The 17094-nt window shown below is 36.0% G+C and overlaps 1 protein-coding gene, 1 non-coding gene and 1 pseudogene across 2 annotated transcripts; 2 read left to right on the top strand and 1 right to left on the bottom strand.

The window, feature by feature from the left end:
* Nucleotides 1–154: 154 nt before the first annotated feature.
* On the bottom strand, nucleotides 155–4503 carry LOC114733863 (uridylate kinase-like). The gene is given in 9 exon segments (XM_028921361.1): nucleotides 155–626; nucleotides 785–955; nucleotides 1087–1322; nucleotides 1960–2051; nucleotides 2144–2197; nucleotides 2397–2541; nucleotides 3859–3880; nucleotides 3883–4480; nucleotides 4483–4503. Coding segments are annotated over 9 exon segments (1437 nt in total). The 3' UTR covers nucleotides 155–528.
* Nucleotides 4504–6881: 2378 nt separating this feature from the next.
* On the top strand, nucleotides 6882–13749 carry LOC114733864 (pyruvate kinase 1, cytosolic-like; annotated as a pseudogene).
* Nucleotides 13750–16500: 2751 nt separating this feature from the next.
* On the top strand, nucleotides 16501–16573 carry TRNAR-UCU (transfer RNA arginine (anticodon UCU)). Its single transcript has one exon. It is a non-coding gene; the product is annotated as a tRNA-Arg (tRNA).
* The last annotated feature ends 521 nt before the right edge of the window (nucleotides 16574–17094 follow it).

The following is a 17094-nucleotide window of genomic DNA, read 5'->3' as shown; positions in this document are numbered from 1 at the left end:
CAGTGGCCCTTGAATTGCTTTCCAATGTTACAGGACCCGAACAATCGTTTACGTTGAGTTTACTGAAAACTTGTTTCGGTTTCACGTCTTTCGACGACTCGCCCCTTCATTCTAAAACCCGTTGGCATTACAATGTGCTCATCTTCTACTGGAATAAAAGGAAAAATGGACTAAACTGAAGTATAATAAACTCATTTGTAGGCCGAATTCGAGTCAAATTCATGCTCGCATATTCTAACAGGGTAATTACTACTATAATACCATAACACAACATCTAGGATCCACTTAAAAATACACATGTATTATTATTATTATTATTATACAGAAGCACATATTATTACAACCAGTCAACCATGCTACCTATAAATAGGGTGTCGCCAATGTTTCTGCTGCCTCCAACCCACTCTGCAACAGCTTCACCACACACAACCTGTCCAATTGTGATATATTTCTTTAATAGGCTCCTCACCAGCTTCACTCGAGTCAACATTATTTGCTCCAGTTTAACTAGTAATATATGTTAAATTATCAGCTCATGGATCCGGTTTGGTCAATTAGTGTACCGACTTGTTCTCCGCACAAGGCTTTTGAGATGTTCCCAGGCTCCAGGAGATTAAAAACCACAACTGTAAAAGAAACCCAGTAAGTAGAGAAAAGGCCGCTGTCTTACTTAAAAATGAGGTTTGAGTGCTTGAAAACTTCAATTTAATTGCTAAAATGTAAGCCAGGGCAATCCATCAAAACCAAAAAGATAACCTTAAAATATCAAGGGCAACATACTAACCAGGAATAGCATTTTCCTCACAGAATGTCAGTGCCGTCATATCCATAGAGGTGGCACCTCTTGAAACCAGCTCCCTGAAGGAAATGTGCTCAAAGGTGAAATTGCCATCCCGGGAGTTGCAGTCATACACACCGTCTACATTAGTACCCTTGAGAACAGCCTCCGCATTAACTGCAGATTAAAAGGAAATTATGCTAAAGCTAACAAAAATTGCAGAGATGCATGTGTTGTCTTTCTTTGTGGAGGAGTGAAGGAGAGATGACGCAGAAAAATAAAGATGTAAAAAATCTAATATGGCATACTCTCAGAAGCTCGAAGAGCTGCAGCTATATCAGTTGAAAAGAGTGAATTTCCAGTGCCAAAACCAATGCCGCCAAATATAACAACTCTGCCTTTCTCAAGATGTCTAATGGCCCGCTGCCTATTGTATGGTTCAGCAAATTCATGCATGGCAATGGTAGTTTGTACACGAGTTTGAACGCCCATCTTCTCTAGAGTTGATTGGAGTAATATAGAATTCATCACAGTAGCCATCATGCTGGAAAAGTTCAAGAACCCACAAGTTCAGATCCCATTGACATTATAACAAAGAACAATTACAGTGAATTATCTTATTAGAAAATATCAGAATCATACACATAAAACAGGTCTTTTCATGGCAAGATAACCGATGCGCTCAAGGCCAAGAAGGCACCAGTCTGTACATTACCCTATTTGCAAGGCGGAAAGAATATGCTAGCATAAAACCATCAGCTAACCTTAAAGTTATAGCAAAAAATGAAGCACAAACACCTACAAGGTACGTTTCTTTGACATTTATATTAGACATGGCAAGTGATTAAATTGCACATATATACTTCATATTTTTTTCATAATGCAGTGTCCTTATTGGTGACTTGTTTCCTTGTCAGTGGGCAAATTTCCCATAGTAAATCTTGTTCTTTGGCGTTCCAATGAACCACACAAGGTAGGTTCTCTAGAACTGCTGTTAATGTAGCCCTCAGCAGCCAAAATTTCTTATTTGTTGTCCTTGGTCATTACAACAAGTAATTAGCATAGAACAGCATAATGAGACTTACATCTTGATAGCAATGTGCTTTGTCATAGTCTTCTTGATAGATGCCAAAGATATGTAATAAACGGTATGTTACAGAGTAAATTTGAAAAGAACATACCCAACTTGGTATGCAGTACATCTTTCTAAACCAGTGGCAGTTACCCATGCATCTCCACAGAAAAAGTTACGACCTCCAACAACAATGGCCACCTGAGATATCATATAGAAACGAAATTGTCAGCTAAATGAAAAAGAACAGCAGGCATCCCAGAATTCAAAGGACCATCAAGAGAATACAGTACCTCCACACCGTTGCGAGAGGCTATGGCAACTTCTTTTGAAATTAACGTGGCCACCTGGCAATTAAAATTAACACGGAAAACAAACAAAATCAATTTAGTAGCAGCATCCAAAGAGAATGTTTAGACTATATCATTACTAGCTAAGAGGTTGAGTCAATTAGCGATGTCAAGCTTGGCAATTTCCATATATGAATAGCCAATTAGAACGATTATTTTCATTTGTAGAGGACATATAATTAGAAAAACCACAAACCTTTGGGTCAATATTGCAGGTAGCAGATCCAGTAAGAGCTGCTCCGCTAATTTTGAAGACTACCCTACGCCATCTAACATTTGACATTGGTTTTGACTTCAAGCTATTCAGCTGACCTCCACTGCTGGACATTGCGACTCCATATCTAAAAATTAAGAGGGGGCATCAGCAATATTAAAAAAGTTATAGATTCACAATCAACAAGAGAATAAAAGAAAAGAACATATATGGCAAAAATAAAATTGAATAAGTTATTGACTAAGATTCTCCCAACCATGACAAGCTGCACTGCAAAGTATCAATTTAGCACGAAATATTCTCAACTTTCCAAATCAAAGACCCCAAAGTTGATTATGTAATTACAGTGACCAAGCAGACTAGCAGATTCAGGCACAACAAAGATAACATATGTCCTCAAATCAGAAAATAAATACTACAATGGATATGAATAGCAGTTAAATACAAGCAGGCACAGAATCACTTATTTGCTATTGAATACACACTTGGCAGCAATCAAAACAACAAGAGAAACTAGGAAGCACCTTACAGATCTTGAGATCCTAAAGAACTTGGTGTCATGAGAATAAGTGGGATGAGGATAAGCAACTTAACCAAGCAGAATATAACTTCTACCTGCCTTGGATAATTAAATCATGCATTTTTCTGCAATTTAAGGACTGGATCTCAGACCTTGAAAAACCAGATCACAAGTCATCCTACTTCAGAAATAGTCATAGCGTCCTACTACATATAATAAACGATATGTCATGCATTCCGTAAGTTGCCCCGTTTAAAACCCCCAAAAGTGTTGCATTACCAAACGTGTGTGATTATTTAGGTAAATGGAAAGGAAAAAGTAAGTTAAATAGGATGCTTTTTATTGCCATATCTAAAATATTCGCTTTTCGCTGAATCAACTCAGAGACGGTGGGAGGCAACCGCGAACAAACTACTAGACCGCATGGAAAATGTATAATACAGACAAGTGAAGTTCTGCCCAGGATTTGGGAAGGCAAAAGATTATGGTTTCTAATCATATTGTTTACAAAGTTCTGAAAAATGGGATTCACTCAAAACGGGAAAGATGAAAATTCTGCAAGTAACCCGACTAAATAATAGCAACAGAACTTTTCAGCTGGTTCTGCTTGACGCTCCATGAAGGACCCTTCATGTGGCCTGGTTTCTAGACAAGAGGAACGAAACAAATCGCCAGTTCACATTGGCTCAGCGTTGTTAAATCTACATAAGCTTCCGCATACTGGTATCTAAAAGTCCAAACTTTTAGTATCAAAAAAAGAGAAGTCCAAATTTTTACCGCTCAAGTCATTGGTATGCTTATGATAACGTTGGGACAGAGGGCTCATCGCAGGGAAAACGTCAGCATGAAAGAAATCTCAACGGCAAGGCATCACAAATACGCACGCAACTGGGCACTAGCAAGCAAGAAATCAGTTTATCGTACCTCTTCGGTTGTCTCGGCGAATTCCCCCAGAACCGATCCCCTTGTCTTCATCCTGCACATACTTTGTAGATAGCGAATTGCCAACGATCTGTTCCATCTGCTTGAACCAAGGCCAATGACTGGCTGAAATGCAGCCATTGCTCATCCTATGCCTTTCCAACTTATACCTCTTCTTCAAATTATCGACTTTATTCTTGCATTGCTCCACACTCTTGGTTTGATTTTCGCACCGCTCACTAACTATTGACGCCACTTCCTCCCAATCCCTCCCTCTAAGGTTCCCGCGATTCAGCTGAGTGAACTTCTCTGTATAAGCCTCAAGCAGGCAAACAATCGCGGCGTCGCTCCACTCCTCCCTATCCTTCCTATACTCCCCGCCGTTCGAAAGCTTGGGCCTTTTGTATCCGTACGACGTCGTACCGTCGCCGGCCTCCTCCCGATCAGTTCGCTTGTCGTTGTCGTCGGCCTCGTTATCAAATCCATAGACTTCGCTGGTGTCACCTACCGGTTCCGACGGCACAGGCGTGACGGCGGATGAGAAGGAATGCGGTGCGTAGGTTTGGTGAAGGTGGTGGTGGGGGCCAGCGCTTGATTGGTGATGATCGTCACTGAGGAGGAGAAGTCGTCGTCGTCGCAGGAGGCCATAAGAGAGGACGTTACGGTTAAGGTCAAGGATCGTGAACGACGACGTTAGGGAGAGAGAATCCAACGTTCAGAGGCGCAGTGGGGGAGACATTCACGGAGCGCTCTTCCGTGAGTGGATCTGCTATTCGCCCTGACGGTCCCGTTAAGTGACTGGAAGCTCAGATCTCGCATCAGCCTACCAGTTCACACGCGCGAGAGCGTGCCATTTTTTTTCCCACCTCTCCAGAAGATGGAATTACTGTGGTGTTCGTGTTGCACACGCACAGGAGAAAATTTAAGATAAATCATAATGTATATAACTTATTAATTTCAAAATAAAATAAAATTTATTTGACAAGGTATATCTTAACAAATTTTTACCAATGCATTTGGTGAAATTAACTTATAAAGATGTCATAGATGTCAACATCAATACTTTACAAAATCATAAAACATTGCGTTATTTGTAAGTTTATGATTTATTCAAATTTTGTTGGACTTGTTGGGAAAAAAATTTTGTGGGACTTATGTTAATTAACTCATATAAGGATTTTCTAGCGACAAAAAAAAAAAAAAAGTACCCCGGTAAAAGGAAAAGAAAAAAGAAAAAAAGATGTAGGTATGTTACAGTAAATGTGATGGTTTGGTTAGTGTAGGATAGGCACCCAATTGGGATTGATGAATTTGGGCCAGGAAAATGTAAGTAAAAGCCCAGTGGAGTATATGGGCTTTTAGAATTAAATTAGAGTAGACCCGCAATCCAAGCGAATTGGAGCTAATAAGGGCCTGCGGTTCGGGGTGAAATTAAAGAAGAGAGTGAGAAAGCGGAAACAGGAAGTGGTGAAAGACAGGTAGGCATGTAACTTTCCATGTTTGACAGCCCACAGAGAGGAGGTTGAAAATTGTACTTGGTTTGAGGAAAGGTCAAAGAGAAAAAAGGGGAAAAAATGGGAAAAAGCGAACGGCGCAGCATGGGACGGGGCTTGCAATACATGGGGCAGGCCGTGCTCAGCTCACGGTTTTTGCAGCTAATGCCGTGCCAACACCCCTGCACGTGCCTACCCACCTCCCGCTTCTCCGTCCCCTTATGCTTCGCTGTTCGCTCCACGCCTCCACCCCAGCCTCCCTTTCAGTTTCTTTATTTGAACAACATATTTTCTTTGCCAACGTATTTTGAGCAACATATGATACAATGTGATCTTACCTGTTTAACAATTAAGCCAAAAGAAACAAATTCCTTTTTTTTTTTTGAGTCGCCAAAAGAAACAGATTCATCTGGAAATACTTCTCCGGTCCTAATTATAAGACCCAATTGACTTATTTGAGGAGATTAAAAGTAAATAAGTTGGTTATTTATAATAAATAAGTGTTGTTATTCCTAAAAATCCTTGCTAATTAAGTAAATTGCTAAAACTATCATTATTAGAAGGATTATTTGGAAAAAAATGCATAAATATAAGAGAGAAAATGGATTGGGTCTTATAATTAGGACCAAATAAAAAGTCAAATTGGATCTTATAATAAGGACCGGAGGAGAGTATATATTTTTCTCATAAAAGTTCCATAATATCCAAATTTCCATGTGATTCCATCAATTCGGCATCTTTCTTTTTCGTTGTTTTCTCTGTTTTGCTTTTAAATCCAGCTATTTGAGTCACATTTTAACAATTGAAAACTATTTATTTGAAAAAATTGACGTTTCATGACATGTCTAGATATAAGATTTAAATCATCTATGTTAATATATAAAATAAATATATATTGAAATTGAGCACTGGAAATGAAAATTAAAAATAATACTAATAAATACTACTCCTCCGGTTCTTATTATAAAAACCAATTGACTTTTTATTTGGTCCTAATTATAAGACCCAATCCATTTTCTCTCTTATATTTATGTATTTTTTTCCAAGATAATCCTTCTAATAATGATAGTTTTAGCCAATATACTTTAGCAAGGATATTTTAGGAATAACAACACTTATTTATTATAAATAACCAACTAACTTACTTCCTTAATTCCTCAAATAAGTCAATTGGGTCTTATAATAGGACTGAGGAGTACATAATTTTAATATAAGACCCTATTTGACTTTTATTTTGGTCTTATATATAAGACCCCAATCCACTTTGCCTCTCATGTTTATAATTTTTTCCAAAGTAGCCTTTATAACAATGATAGTTCTAGTCAATACACTTGATTAGCAAGGATATTTTAGGAAAAACAACATCTATTTAGGACAAATAACTAAATCAACATTTTTTTAATTCTTTCAAATTAATGAGTTAGCTGATTCTTATAATTATAATTAGGATCTTCTATAAAACTAGCAGGGAAACCGCATTTCCATCCATGTCAAAACCCAAAGCCCACAATTAGGACTTGGTTTGGTGGAGATTGAAAAGTATTGAAGCCAGTGACGGGGGCACTGGCATATTCCTCAGACCTCAAACCTTTTAACTCAATTCGACCAGAGTTCGGACTCTTCACGCACGCCTCCTCTCCTCCGGCCTCTTCCTCTCTACACACCTCTCCGCCGTGTCCGGTTATTGTTTCGCTGCCAAACATGCATTCCTCTCACCTGCTTCTCGAGGAACCCATTAGGATGGCCTCCGTTCTGGAGCCATCCAAAACTGTAAGTTTTACCCTCTCTTCTTGCTCCTATTTGCCGCTTTTCTAATTGGACAGTATTTGTTGAATCTCAGCTAAGATGAATCCGTGGCGGGCTTTTCTGGAGCTGATTTTCTCATCGGCTTTCATTTTTGTACGCACTTTTTCTGTATTTTCATTATTTTCTTTAATTCTACAGAGTTTCTTTCCTGCAATGACAAAAATTGTTGGCACACTGGGTCCTAAATCTCGATCAGTAGATGCTATTTCTGGCTGTCTCAAAGCTGGCATGTCTGGTAAGACACATTTTTGTTACTATATGATCATTAAGATTCTCGTTTGGTTCTAGTTATGCGCGTGAGAGCCAGGAAGCTTTATAGTATAAAGCTCAATTGGTGCGCGACTAACATCCTGTTCTCGCCTTTCAAACAGAGTGAAATTTTTTACGGCTTGTCGATTGTTTCTTGTAGTGGCTCGTTTCGACTTTTCTTGGGGCGATGCGGAGTATCACCAGAAACCCTGGAGAATTTGAAGGCTGCCATCAAGGGTACTAAGAAGCTTTGTGCTGTGAGTAGTCTTCGACCTTTTTTTAAGATGTTTTAGATAGATAATATCCTGTCTTTCCCTCTTACAACTGGGCTTGGTTGATGGGGTAAAGGTGACTCAAAGCAGGTCGACCAGTCATTCTTTGGCTTGTTTGTTTTATTGAGCAGGAAGAGAAGAAGCCATTGTCTTTAGCTTTTCATTGTTCGATAGCAAGAATAAGCATATTCTGACTGCATGAACCATATCGGATCTTTTTTTCTAGTAGTTTTCTTTATTCTTTATTAAAATAAATACAATGGAAAATATATTGACTTTTGCTATTCTTTTGCCTTATCAGGTTATGCTAGACACAGTGGGTGCAGAGATGCAGGTTGTTAACAAGACCGAGAAAGCTATTTCGCTTCAGGCAGATGGCCTGGTGGTTCTAACTCCAGACCAGGGCCAAGAAGCCAATTCAGAGATTTTGCCCATTAATTTTGATGGATTAGCTAAGGTTCATTGATATTCTCGTCTTTTTGTGTTTTTGTCGTGATATGATATGACATACTCTGTATCTTCTATTGTCGGTGAGAATGTTAACTTAAAACGATTTGATTTTTACCTTTTTGCATGCTTGAAGTCAATAGTTGTTCTCCTGAGTAAATGCCCTGGGTTGTGTGGCTGGAATGATATGTAATGCCCATTAATTTTTTTTCTACGCAATGCGTCCCTTAATTTGAACCTCAATGTGTCAAGTTCACTTTTGTTATTTACAGGCTGTAAAGAAGGGAGACACATTATTTGTTGGTCAATACTTGTTCACTGGAAGTGAAACAACTTTGCATGGCTAGAGGTAGGTGGTAACAAAAATTCATCGCAGAAGGCAAAATTTATTGCATATATCTTCTTAATTTTGTGGTTCTAGTATTCCTTTGGGTCTTTCCTTTAATTATCTGGTTCAGTTTATGAGTTAATTATTTTGTTAACTGCATCAATATTGGTTCTAACTTCTGTATACAGTGATTTTGTGACATGGAAGTGTTAATTTATTTTGCTTCAATAAGCATGACTTCAAGCACGAAACAGTTGCAGCCAAAGGCCCTGGACAAAATTAGCAACTTTTGAAATTATGCATGCATAATCAATTTTGACTGAAACTTTTGCAGGTTGCTGAAGTCAAAGGACAAGATGTTGTTTGTGTGATAAAGAACTCGGCAACACTGGCAGGGGCGTTGTTTACTCTGCATGTCTCTCAAGTTCATATTGATTTGCCTACTCTATCTGAGAAAGACAAGGAGGTAATTTTTGCTGTTATATTGCGTTTGTAATTAGTTACACATAATTCCACGTGGAGTATTTATCCTTGTTGCTGCTTCCTTAAATTTTCCTCGGTTATTTTTTTAAGGTTATAAGCACATGGGGAGTTCAGAACAAAATTGATTTTCTATCATTATCATACACTCGGCATGCAGAAGATGTTCGTGAGGTAATGTGCATTCCATATTTCTAACTTCTCATTTATATTGAATCCGCTTCAAGCTTTTGACTAACAGAATTAATATGTGAAATGCAGGCACGTGAATTGCTTTCTAAGCTTGGTGATCTCAGTCAGACTCAAATTTTTGCAAAGATTGAAAACGTTGAGGTAAGTTTGTTACCTTAAATGATGTATTAGATAGACTATTATTTCCCTGTAATTCTTACAGCCAATGCTGACTCAGATATTATGTCCTCATCTGTATTTTCTAGGGATTGACCCATTTCGATGAAATCCTTAAAGAGGCTGATGGTATTATTCTTTCCCGTGGAAATTTGGGCATTGATCTCCCTCCTGAGAAGGTTGCTTTCCAAGTTTTTATTCAGTTTGACTATTGTTTTAGTTTTGAAGTTCTTTTGTATTTGTTGTTTTGCGTCTTTAGGATTTGAAGTATTGATTTTATAAATTTCATTTTAACAACATGAACTTAATGCTTTTGGTTCTTTAATGTGAGAACGATGAAAACTAGTCGTCATTGAACAACTTCAAATTAAGTTGAGTTGATAGTTCAATATGTTCCCACAAGGATCAAATGTTTGACGTTGCTTATAATTTTAATTCTTATTTTATTTCTAACCTGTTTTTGTATTACAACATTTTTCTTGAACTAAAGCAGAGTAACTGTTACTTGATTATTTTGTCCCTTGTGACTCTTACATGTTTTCATTTGTCTTCATTCAGTTAATACTGATACTGGTTAGAGCTAAGACTGACTGCTTTGGGGAATATATAGATGTTAATCTACTGCATCCACTTCTGTAGGTATTTCTATTTCAAAAGTCTGCCCTTTACAAGTGTAATATGGCTGGGAAACCTGCTGTTCTTACACGTGTTGTGGATAGCATGACTGGCAACTTAAGGCCAACTCGAGCAGAAGCCACTGATGTTGCCAATGCTGTTTTAGATGGTAAGCCTCTTGTCGTGATATCCTTGTTGAGTGATGTTACCATGCTGTTCTGTTGACGCTAGTTTGTGTGTTATCAACTAAACTGGTAGGTGCTAACAGATAGGAAAATTTTCTTGGGTCATTCACTTTTCCCATTTATTTCAGTGTTCTGCATATTTGTTTTGCATGTTGTCCAATAGCCTACTATACGTGATTGTTATGACATTAGGAAACATTGATCTTGTATTTTCCAGATTTCATTCTTTTTTTATGATCTAGTCCTTGCATCAGTGCATATACATTGTTATTTATTTAGAACAAATTCAAAATATTTATTTTGTTCAACAAATGCAGGCAGTGACGCAATACTTCTGGGTGCTGAGACTTTGCGTGGTTTATACCCTGTTGAGACTATTTCTACTGTTGGAAAAATTTTTGCTGAGGGTAAGTTCTTTTTATAGTTCACTTGTTATGTTTGTTGCTTTGGACTTTGATCTATATGCAGTTCGTTCGGTCGTAATGGTAGGTAGAGCTTGATTGTTGTGATCAAACATCAGTTTTTCTTCTTTTTTATGTTGGATTATGAGCTCATGCTTGACGGTCCTCCAGTTTAATACACACATTCTTTTGTTTTGATGCTCTGGAGCCCCTTCTTTTATGTTTTGAAAAATTAATACATAAATGGACCAGACCAGACCATACTTATGGAATATTATAGATTGAAAATAGTATGAACTCGTTCAACTACTACACCTTCTGAAGAATCATTGCAAGTTTGCTTTCATACCCATTGTTTCTGATGTAATGTAGAATACTAGTATTTTTCAGTTTCATGACTGAAGTTAATCAATATTCTGATATAATGTTGCTTCTCCTTTGACGGGATATAACTCATAAAGGGTGCATACTAACTAAGCTTAGTGATAAGTGGACAAATTTCAGGTAATAACCATATATAAGTAAAATACGCTGGTGGGCCCTTAAAATTGGTATCACTGGATGGTAGCTCCTTTAAAGAAATTCTTAGATGACTTACATTATATGGGAATCAGGTGTGGTAGAGACCAGGTACCAGTACAACACTTCATTTAGAGGTCTAATGACATTAGTTTATATGAAAGTAATTTGCTTTTCATGTTAAGAAGTCGGAATGAGAATTCGCTAAGTTGACTTGAAGATTCCATATGTGCAAATTGGTTTGTACTTGTAGTACTCAAAATCCTTTTTAAGTTCTGGTTGTAATATGAATTGTGTGATGAATTTATTCCAAGATAAGAAAGAACTTTTATTTATTTATTTATGCTTATTTTTATCTGGTTTATTGGTTTCTTCCTTGCTTCTTTTTGGCATCACGTTTGAGGGATTGCGTTGGCTCTCATCGTGGATATGGCATTACCCCTGTAAAATGGAAATCATCGGCTGGGAATTTCTTTGAATCATATCAAATGTTATTTGAATTGTTATTTATCATGTTAGCTGATATTTTCCTGCGGTTCATTTTCCTGTTGCTATCTGCATTATTTAGGCTGAGAAAGTTTTCAATCAAGACCTTTATTTTAAGAAGACTGTCAAATATGTTGGAGAACCGATGACCCACTTGGAATCTATTGCATCATCTGCGGTATATACATTTTCTTGCTGCTCTTTATTTCATTACTTTAATGGTGCGTATTTTATTATTGTCAAGAACGTAGGTTAATTCTATGTTGATTTTGCTTGGTTGTCAATATTCTTGCATTATTGAAAGGAGGCTTCTTATTTATATATAACTATTTATCTACTTAGGTACGGGCTGCTATTAAGGTGAAGGCCTCTGTCATTATTTGCTTCACTTCATCTGGAAGGGCTGCGAGGTACTTCTACAGTGAATTATTCGATTAGACTGTTCATATTGTTATTGATATTGGCTAACTCCTTTAAATGGGGATCAACACACATCCATTATATTAATATAAATATATTTTTACCCCTTTTGACATCTCCACCTATTTCCGAACGTTTTATGACTTCCAAACATGTGGTATATGCTTCTCAGATTGATTGCAAAGTATAGGCCAACAATGCCAGTACTCTCTGTTGTGATCCCACGACTCAAGACCAACCAGCTTAAGTGGAGCTTTAGTGGAGCTTTTGAGGTAATTTCCTGACTTATGAATCTACTTTAGCTAATTTTCTTTTAACTGTCAATATGTGCGACCTACGTCTCTCTGTCCTTTTGACAGATTAGTTTTTTCTATCAACAGTAGCTAATAAGCTTCCCACAAAAGGATCGCCATGAGCTTATGATGTTAATAATGATATCGATATACACTCACTCAAGTAGGTGCTAGGAACTAAGATTTTCCCCCCTAACTGAATTCTCATCACGCTTCTTACATTTAAATAAGAACAACTGGTTCTTTTTCTCTCTTTTTCTTTGTGGTTCAGGAGTAATTTTGAGCCTTGTGAATTATGGCTCTACTCTAGTAGAGGTTAATTATAAGATAAAGTTATGATAATGAAAATGATAGACTCCTAACCATCTGTCATTTATCAAAGGTTTCACAATACTGCTATTCCCTGAATTTTGCCGTACTGGGAGGTGTTTTCATATCTTTTTTCCTCATACGGAAAATCAGCAATGATTTTATTGAACTTCAGAAGATGATATGATTTATTGGCATGATTTTTAACACTTGCTCGTTCCATTGAGTTATCATATTATTGATGTATTTTGTTTATTTGTTTTGGGTCATCCATCATCCAAACTTAAAAATAATTACATGTGTGGCGCAGGCAAGGCAGTCCCTTATTGTAAGAGGTCTCTTTCCGATGCTTGCTGATCCTCGACATCCTGTAAGATACTGTTTTCAATGGATTGGTATTTTTATTAGTTGTTTCATGAGATTATTCTTGCCTCTCTTCTTCTTCTTCTTTTTTTTTTGGTTGGTGAAAATCCTGTCTGGTATTTTGTTGAGCTTAGGTCATGGTGAGGAAGAGGTAGACTAAGGATTGTGTACTAATTGTTATTTGAAGTATAAATTAATAACGGAGAATCAGGATAAGTTTGGATGAACTATTTTATTTATGGTCGCTTCCACGGTTAAGTCTTATAATGCAACTGATTGCCATGTTGGTGGAACATAACCTTCCTCCTGCATGTTATTGCTTTGTTCTGTAGTTATCGGCATAAATCACCAAACCGATGACTGCATGCTGCTTTTTGAGCAGCGTGGCATTAATCGTTTTGATCTGAAAACTCTACGCCTGCAGGCGGAATCAACAAGTGCAACAAATGAATCAATCCTTAAGATTGCTCTTGATCATGGAAAAGCAGCTGGAGTTATAAAGTCGCATGATCGCGTGGTTGTTTGCCAAAAGTGGGTGATGCATCTGTGGTGAAGATTATCGAGCTTGAAGATTAAAATTGCATTTTCCCCGAACAGTTTAGGGGTTTCCTTTATTGGTCAATTCCGATATTTTTGAAAGCAGGGAGATCATTCTGCTCACACTAATAGTTATTTTCCTCTGGGTTGGGTGGCTATATATACAGTTTGCGCATGGGAAAGGAATATGAATGCAATTATTACCGGCTGTCAAACATAAATTATCAGAGGAACATGCTTGCCAATTTTTCTTCTTCTTTGAATTATAGTATGATATAACAACTCATTTAACGAATAGTTTATCTGGTAGCATTGTCAACGATGCAACATTATTTACTGCTCCTTTACGTTCCATTCATGTTTGACATTGGAAGTTCTCAAACTTGCATGGTTGATCAAGTCTGGTAGTGTTGGGTTCCAAATTGCAACTAGATGTGATGTCACGTGTTGCATGAAATCTGAAGAATTAAGTTGCTGGTATGACTTGTTAGATCCATATATTGTCAAGTAATATAAAATGTAACGTACTATGTATGAGAAACTGTACCATTTATATTTGTAAATAACGTTACTTGCTTGGGGGATAAACTGCAGATCTATAATGCAATTTTATATGGAAGAGGGTACTGGCGGAAATGTTCTTAAGCCGCATAGAGAAGTGGTTTGATGATGTTAGTTTTGGGGTGCTTGGTTTTTCCAAAATATTTTTTACGTATTTATTTTGCATCCGTAAATTTGTTTTTAACCTAAACACTTTCTCAATTTAAATGTTGGTTACTTCAAAAGCAGACGTGTTGAGTTTTAGTGAAACTGGAGCTTGTTCGGGTAACCTTGACATTCTCGAGAGGGTGTGATTTAATTTAGGAGATGTTTGAATGAAACTTGAATAGAAACTAAATTATAGTTTTAAAAATATTTTTAAGATATATTATCTCCGATTCTAATTATAAGACCTAGGTACTAATTTGAGGAGATTAAAAAACTTAGTTAAGTCAGTTATTTATAACGAAGATGTTGTTTTTTCTAAAATATCTTTGCTAATCAAGTTTATTATTTAGAACTACCATTATTAGAAGGACTATCTTGAAAAAAGTTGATAAATGTCAGAGACAAAGTGGATTGGGATCTTATATTTAGGGTCAAAATAAAATCAAATAGGATCTTATATCAAGAATCGAAAGAGTAAATATTTTGAGTTTTGTTTTGCAAGAAAAGTGTTTTTCAGTTTCTCTTGTTACCAAACACTCATTTAGGAGGTGTTTGACAATATTGAAAAGTGCTTCTCAGAAGCACTTTTTCACAAAACGAGACAAACTCTTCTATATATTTACTTCGTAAATCGTAAAAGTACTTTTAAAACTAAGTTTGGTTTCTATTCAAACCACCATTAGTCTGTTGTGTCCCCTGGGGAATGTTGTTAATGGGCTGACAAGGACCGGAGCCTCAGTAACTATTACATCGAATTCGGATAGATAATGTAATGTCGTCGCCGTTCCCAGAGTCAACCCTTGTCAGGCGATAGAAAATAGTCAAGTACTTCCTTGCGGACTAAATAATAAGTTTATGAATATTAAAAAAATTAGTCAAATTAATAAAAATTTGTTTTTATATGTGTGATTAATATGATAACTTAAAAACGTATATATAAATTTGAAGGACAATTCAACGTGAATGTTTCACATTTATTTTAATTATTAATTAATTAATTGTCATCATATTATCATTATCCCTTTTTTACATCCAGAGAAAATTATAGAAAAAATGAGGAAATACAAGATTTTTTTCGTTTAGATAGGGGAAAAAAATGTGAGAGAGAAAAAGTAGAAGAGAAAATAAGGTGAACTCCATGTCTTATTTTCTCTCTAAATTTTCTTTTCACATATGGAGAATTTGGGTAAGAAAACAAAATTTCTATGATTGCCCCTCTTCTTTCTTCATCTCTATATTTATTTTCCTTTATTATATTTAAAAAGTATTTACTTTTTATTTTTTATCTTAAAACAATATTTTATTTAAATAATTTGGTTTTAAAACATAATAATATGAAAATGTATATAAATCAAATAACTTGATTTTAAATTATTTGATGATGCTAATGTTAGTACTACCTCGGTTCTTAATATAAGACCCTATTTAATTTTTATTTTGGGTCCTAAATAAGATCCTAATCCACTTTGTCTCTCATATTTACTCAATTTTTTTCCAAAATAGTCCTTCTAATAATTATAGTTCTAGTCAATACACTTGATGAGCAAGGGTATTTTAGGAAAAACAACACTGTTTAGGACAAATAACTAACTTAACTTATTTCCATTAATCTCCTCAAATTAGTTAATGGTTCTTATAATTAGGACCGGAGGTAGTATAATTTTTCTATTGCAATGTTTAATTTAATTTTAAATATGACATATCTTGATAAGGATATTTTAGTCATTTAGATATTGTTAATTTTCTTTTCTTTCTATTTTCTCTCATCCATCCAAACAAGAGGAAAAAACAACTTTTCTCTACTTTTTCCTTCTTCTTGTTTTCTCTCTTCTGATTTCTTTTCTCTCAACTTTTCTTCTTATCTAAGCAAAGCCATAGTCTCGTTGAATAGTCTCTTATATAATTATGACATACCGTCTTAATCTATGTAAATAGATAAAAAAAATTAGTTAAATTAGCTATTTATATAAATAGATTTTTTTTAAAAAAAAATTCTTATTAATCAAATGTATTAGTTAGAACTATCATTTGATAAAATATTTAATATATGCAACTACTATGATAACTACTTTAAGGAAAAAAAATAAACATAAGAGATAAAATAAATTAAAATCTTATATTTAAAACAAAAAATTAAAAGTCAAAATCAACTTCTATATTGAGAAATGTGATTAAAAATGATATTTATGTGTAAAATAAAAATAATGATGCGGCGATAGAGCAGATTGAATGTTTAGATATGCCATTAGTATTTTTCCCCCCTCCTTTGAATTGATGGAATGTGTTTATAATCTTCATCAAATGCATAGCGCATTTAATGCGCACCGGGGTTTCAACCGCTGAACTAAGTTACTTAGAATTTCTTTTAGCAATGCCACCACCCAAGGCGCTCGTGGCCTATTGGATAAGGCGCCTGACTTCTAATCAGGCGATTGTGGGTTCGAGTCCCACCGGGCGTGTTTCACCTTTTTATTTAACTATCAGAAACATATATTTCAAAATCACACGGGGTTTCGAATTCAAGCATCACTCGGCAGTCGCACCATGCTTTTTTTCTTTTTCCCCTTTTCCCGTGCCCTAAGACTAAGTCTTACAATTTCAATAAATTGATAAGATTTACTCAGCCGGCAATACTCTGACCTTCGTCTCCCGGCCATCCAAGCACCTCAAAAAATCGCCCTCCATTCTCTACCATGCGAGCCAAGAGGTGTGATCACCGCGGATACTTCCAATGACCTAATTGATGGCTTCTATGGATGATTAAACTTCCATTCTTTTGCTTTACTATATTCATCGAAAACGACACTTTCACTTTATCTTCGGAAAAATAACACTGCTACTCAATTCTTTCCCTTGCAGTCCTGAAGATGACCATACTATTCTTACAATATACGTGTATTCAAACTCTCAAACATATTGCCATTTCAGCCACCGCGATACATCATATAGAACCACTTTCAGCATATCTGAAAGTTTTAGT

The sequence above is a fragment of the Neltuma alba genome, unplaced genomic scaffold, assembly GCF_004799145.2.
Source record: "Neltuma alba isolate B1F8T4 unplaced genomic scaffold, ASM479914v2 tig00013034_pilon, whole genome shotgun sequence".
Lineage (NCBI taxonomy): Eukaryota > Viridiplantae > Streptophyta > Magnoliopsida > Fabales > Fabaceae > Neltuma > Neltuma alba.
The sequence above is the reverse complement of the archived record's forward strand: the minus strand, read 5'-3'. Positions and strand labels throughout refer to the sequence as shown.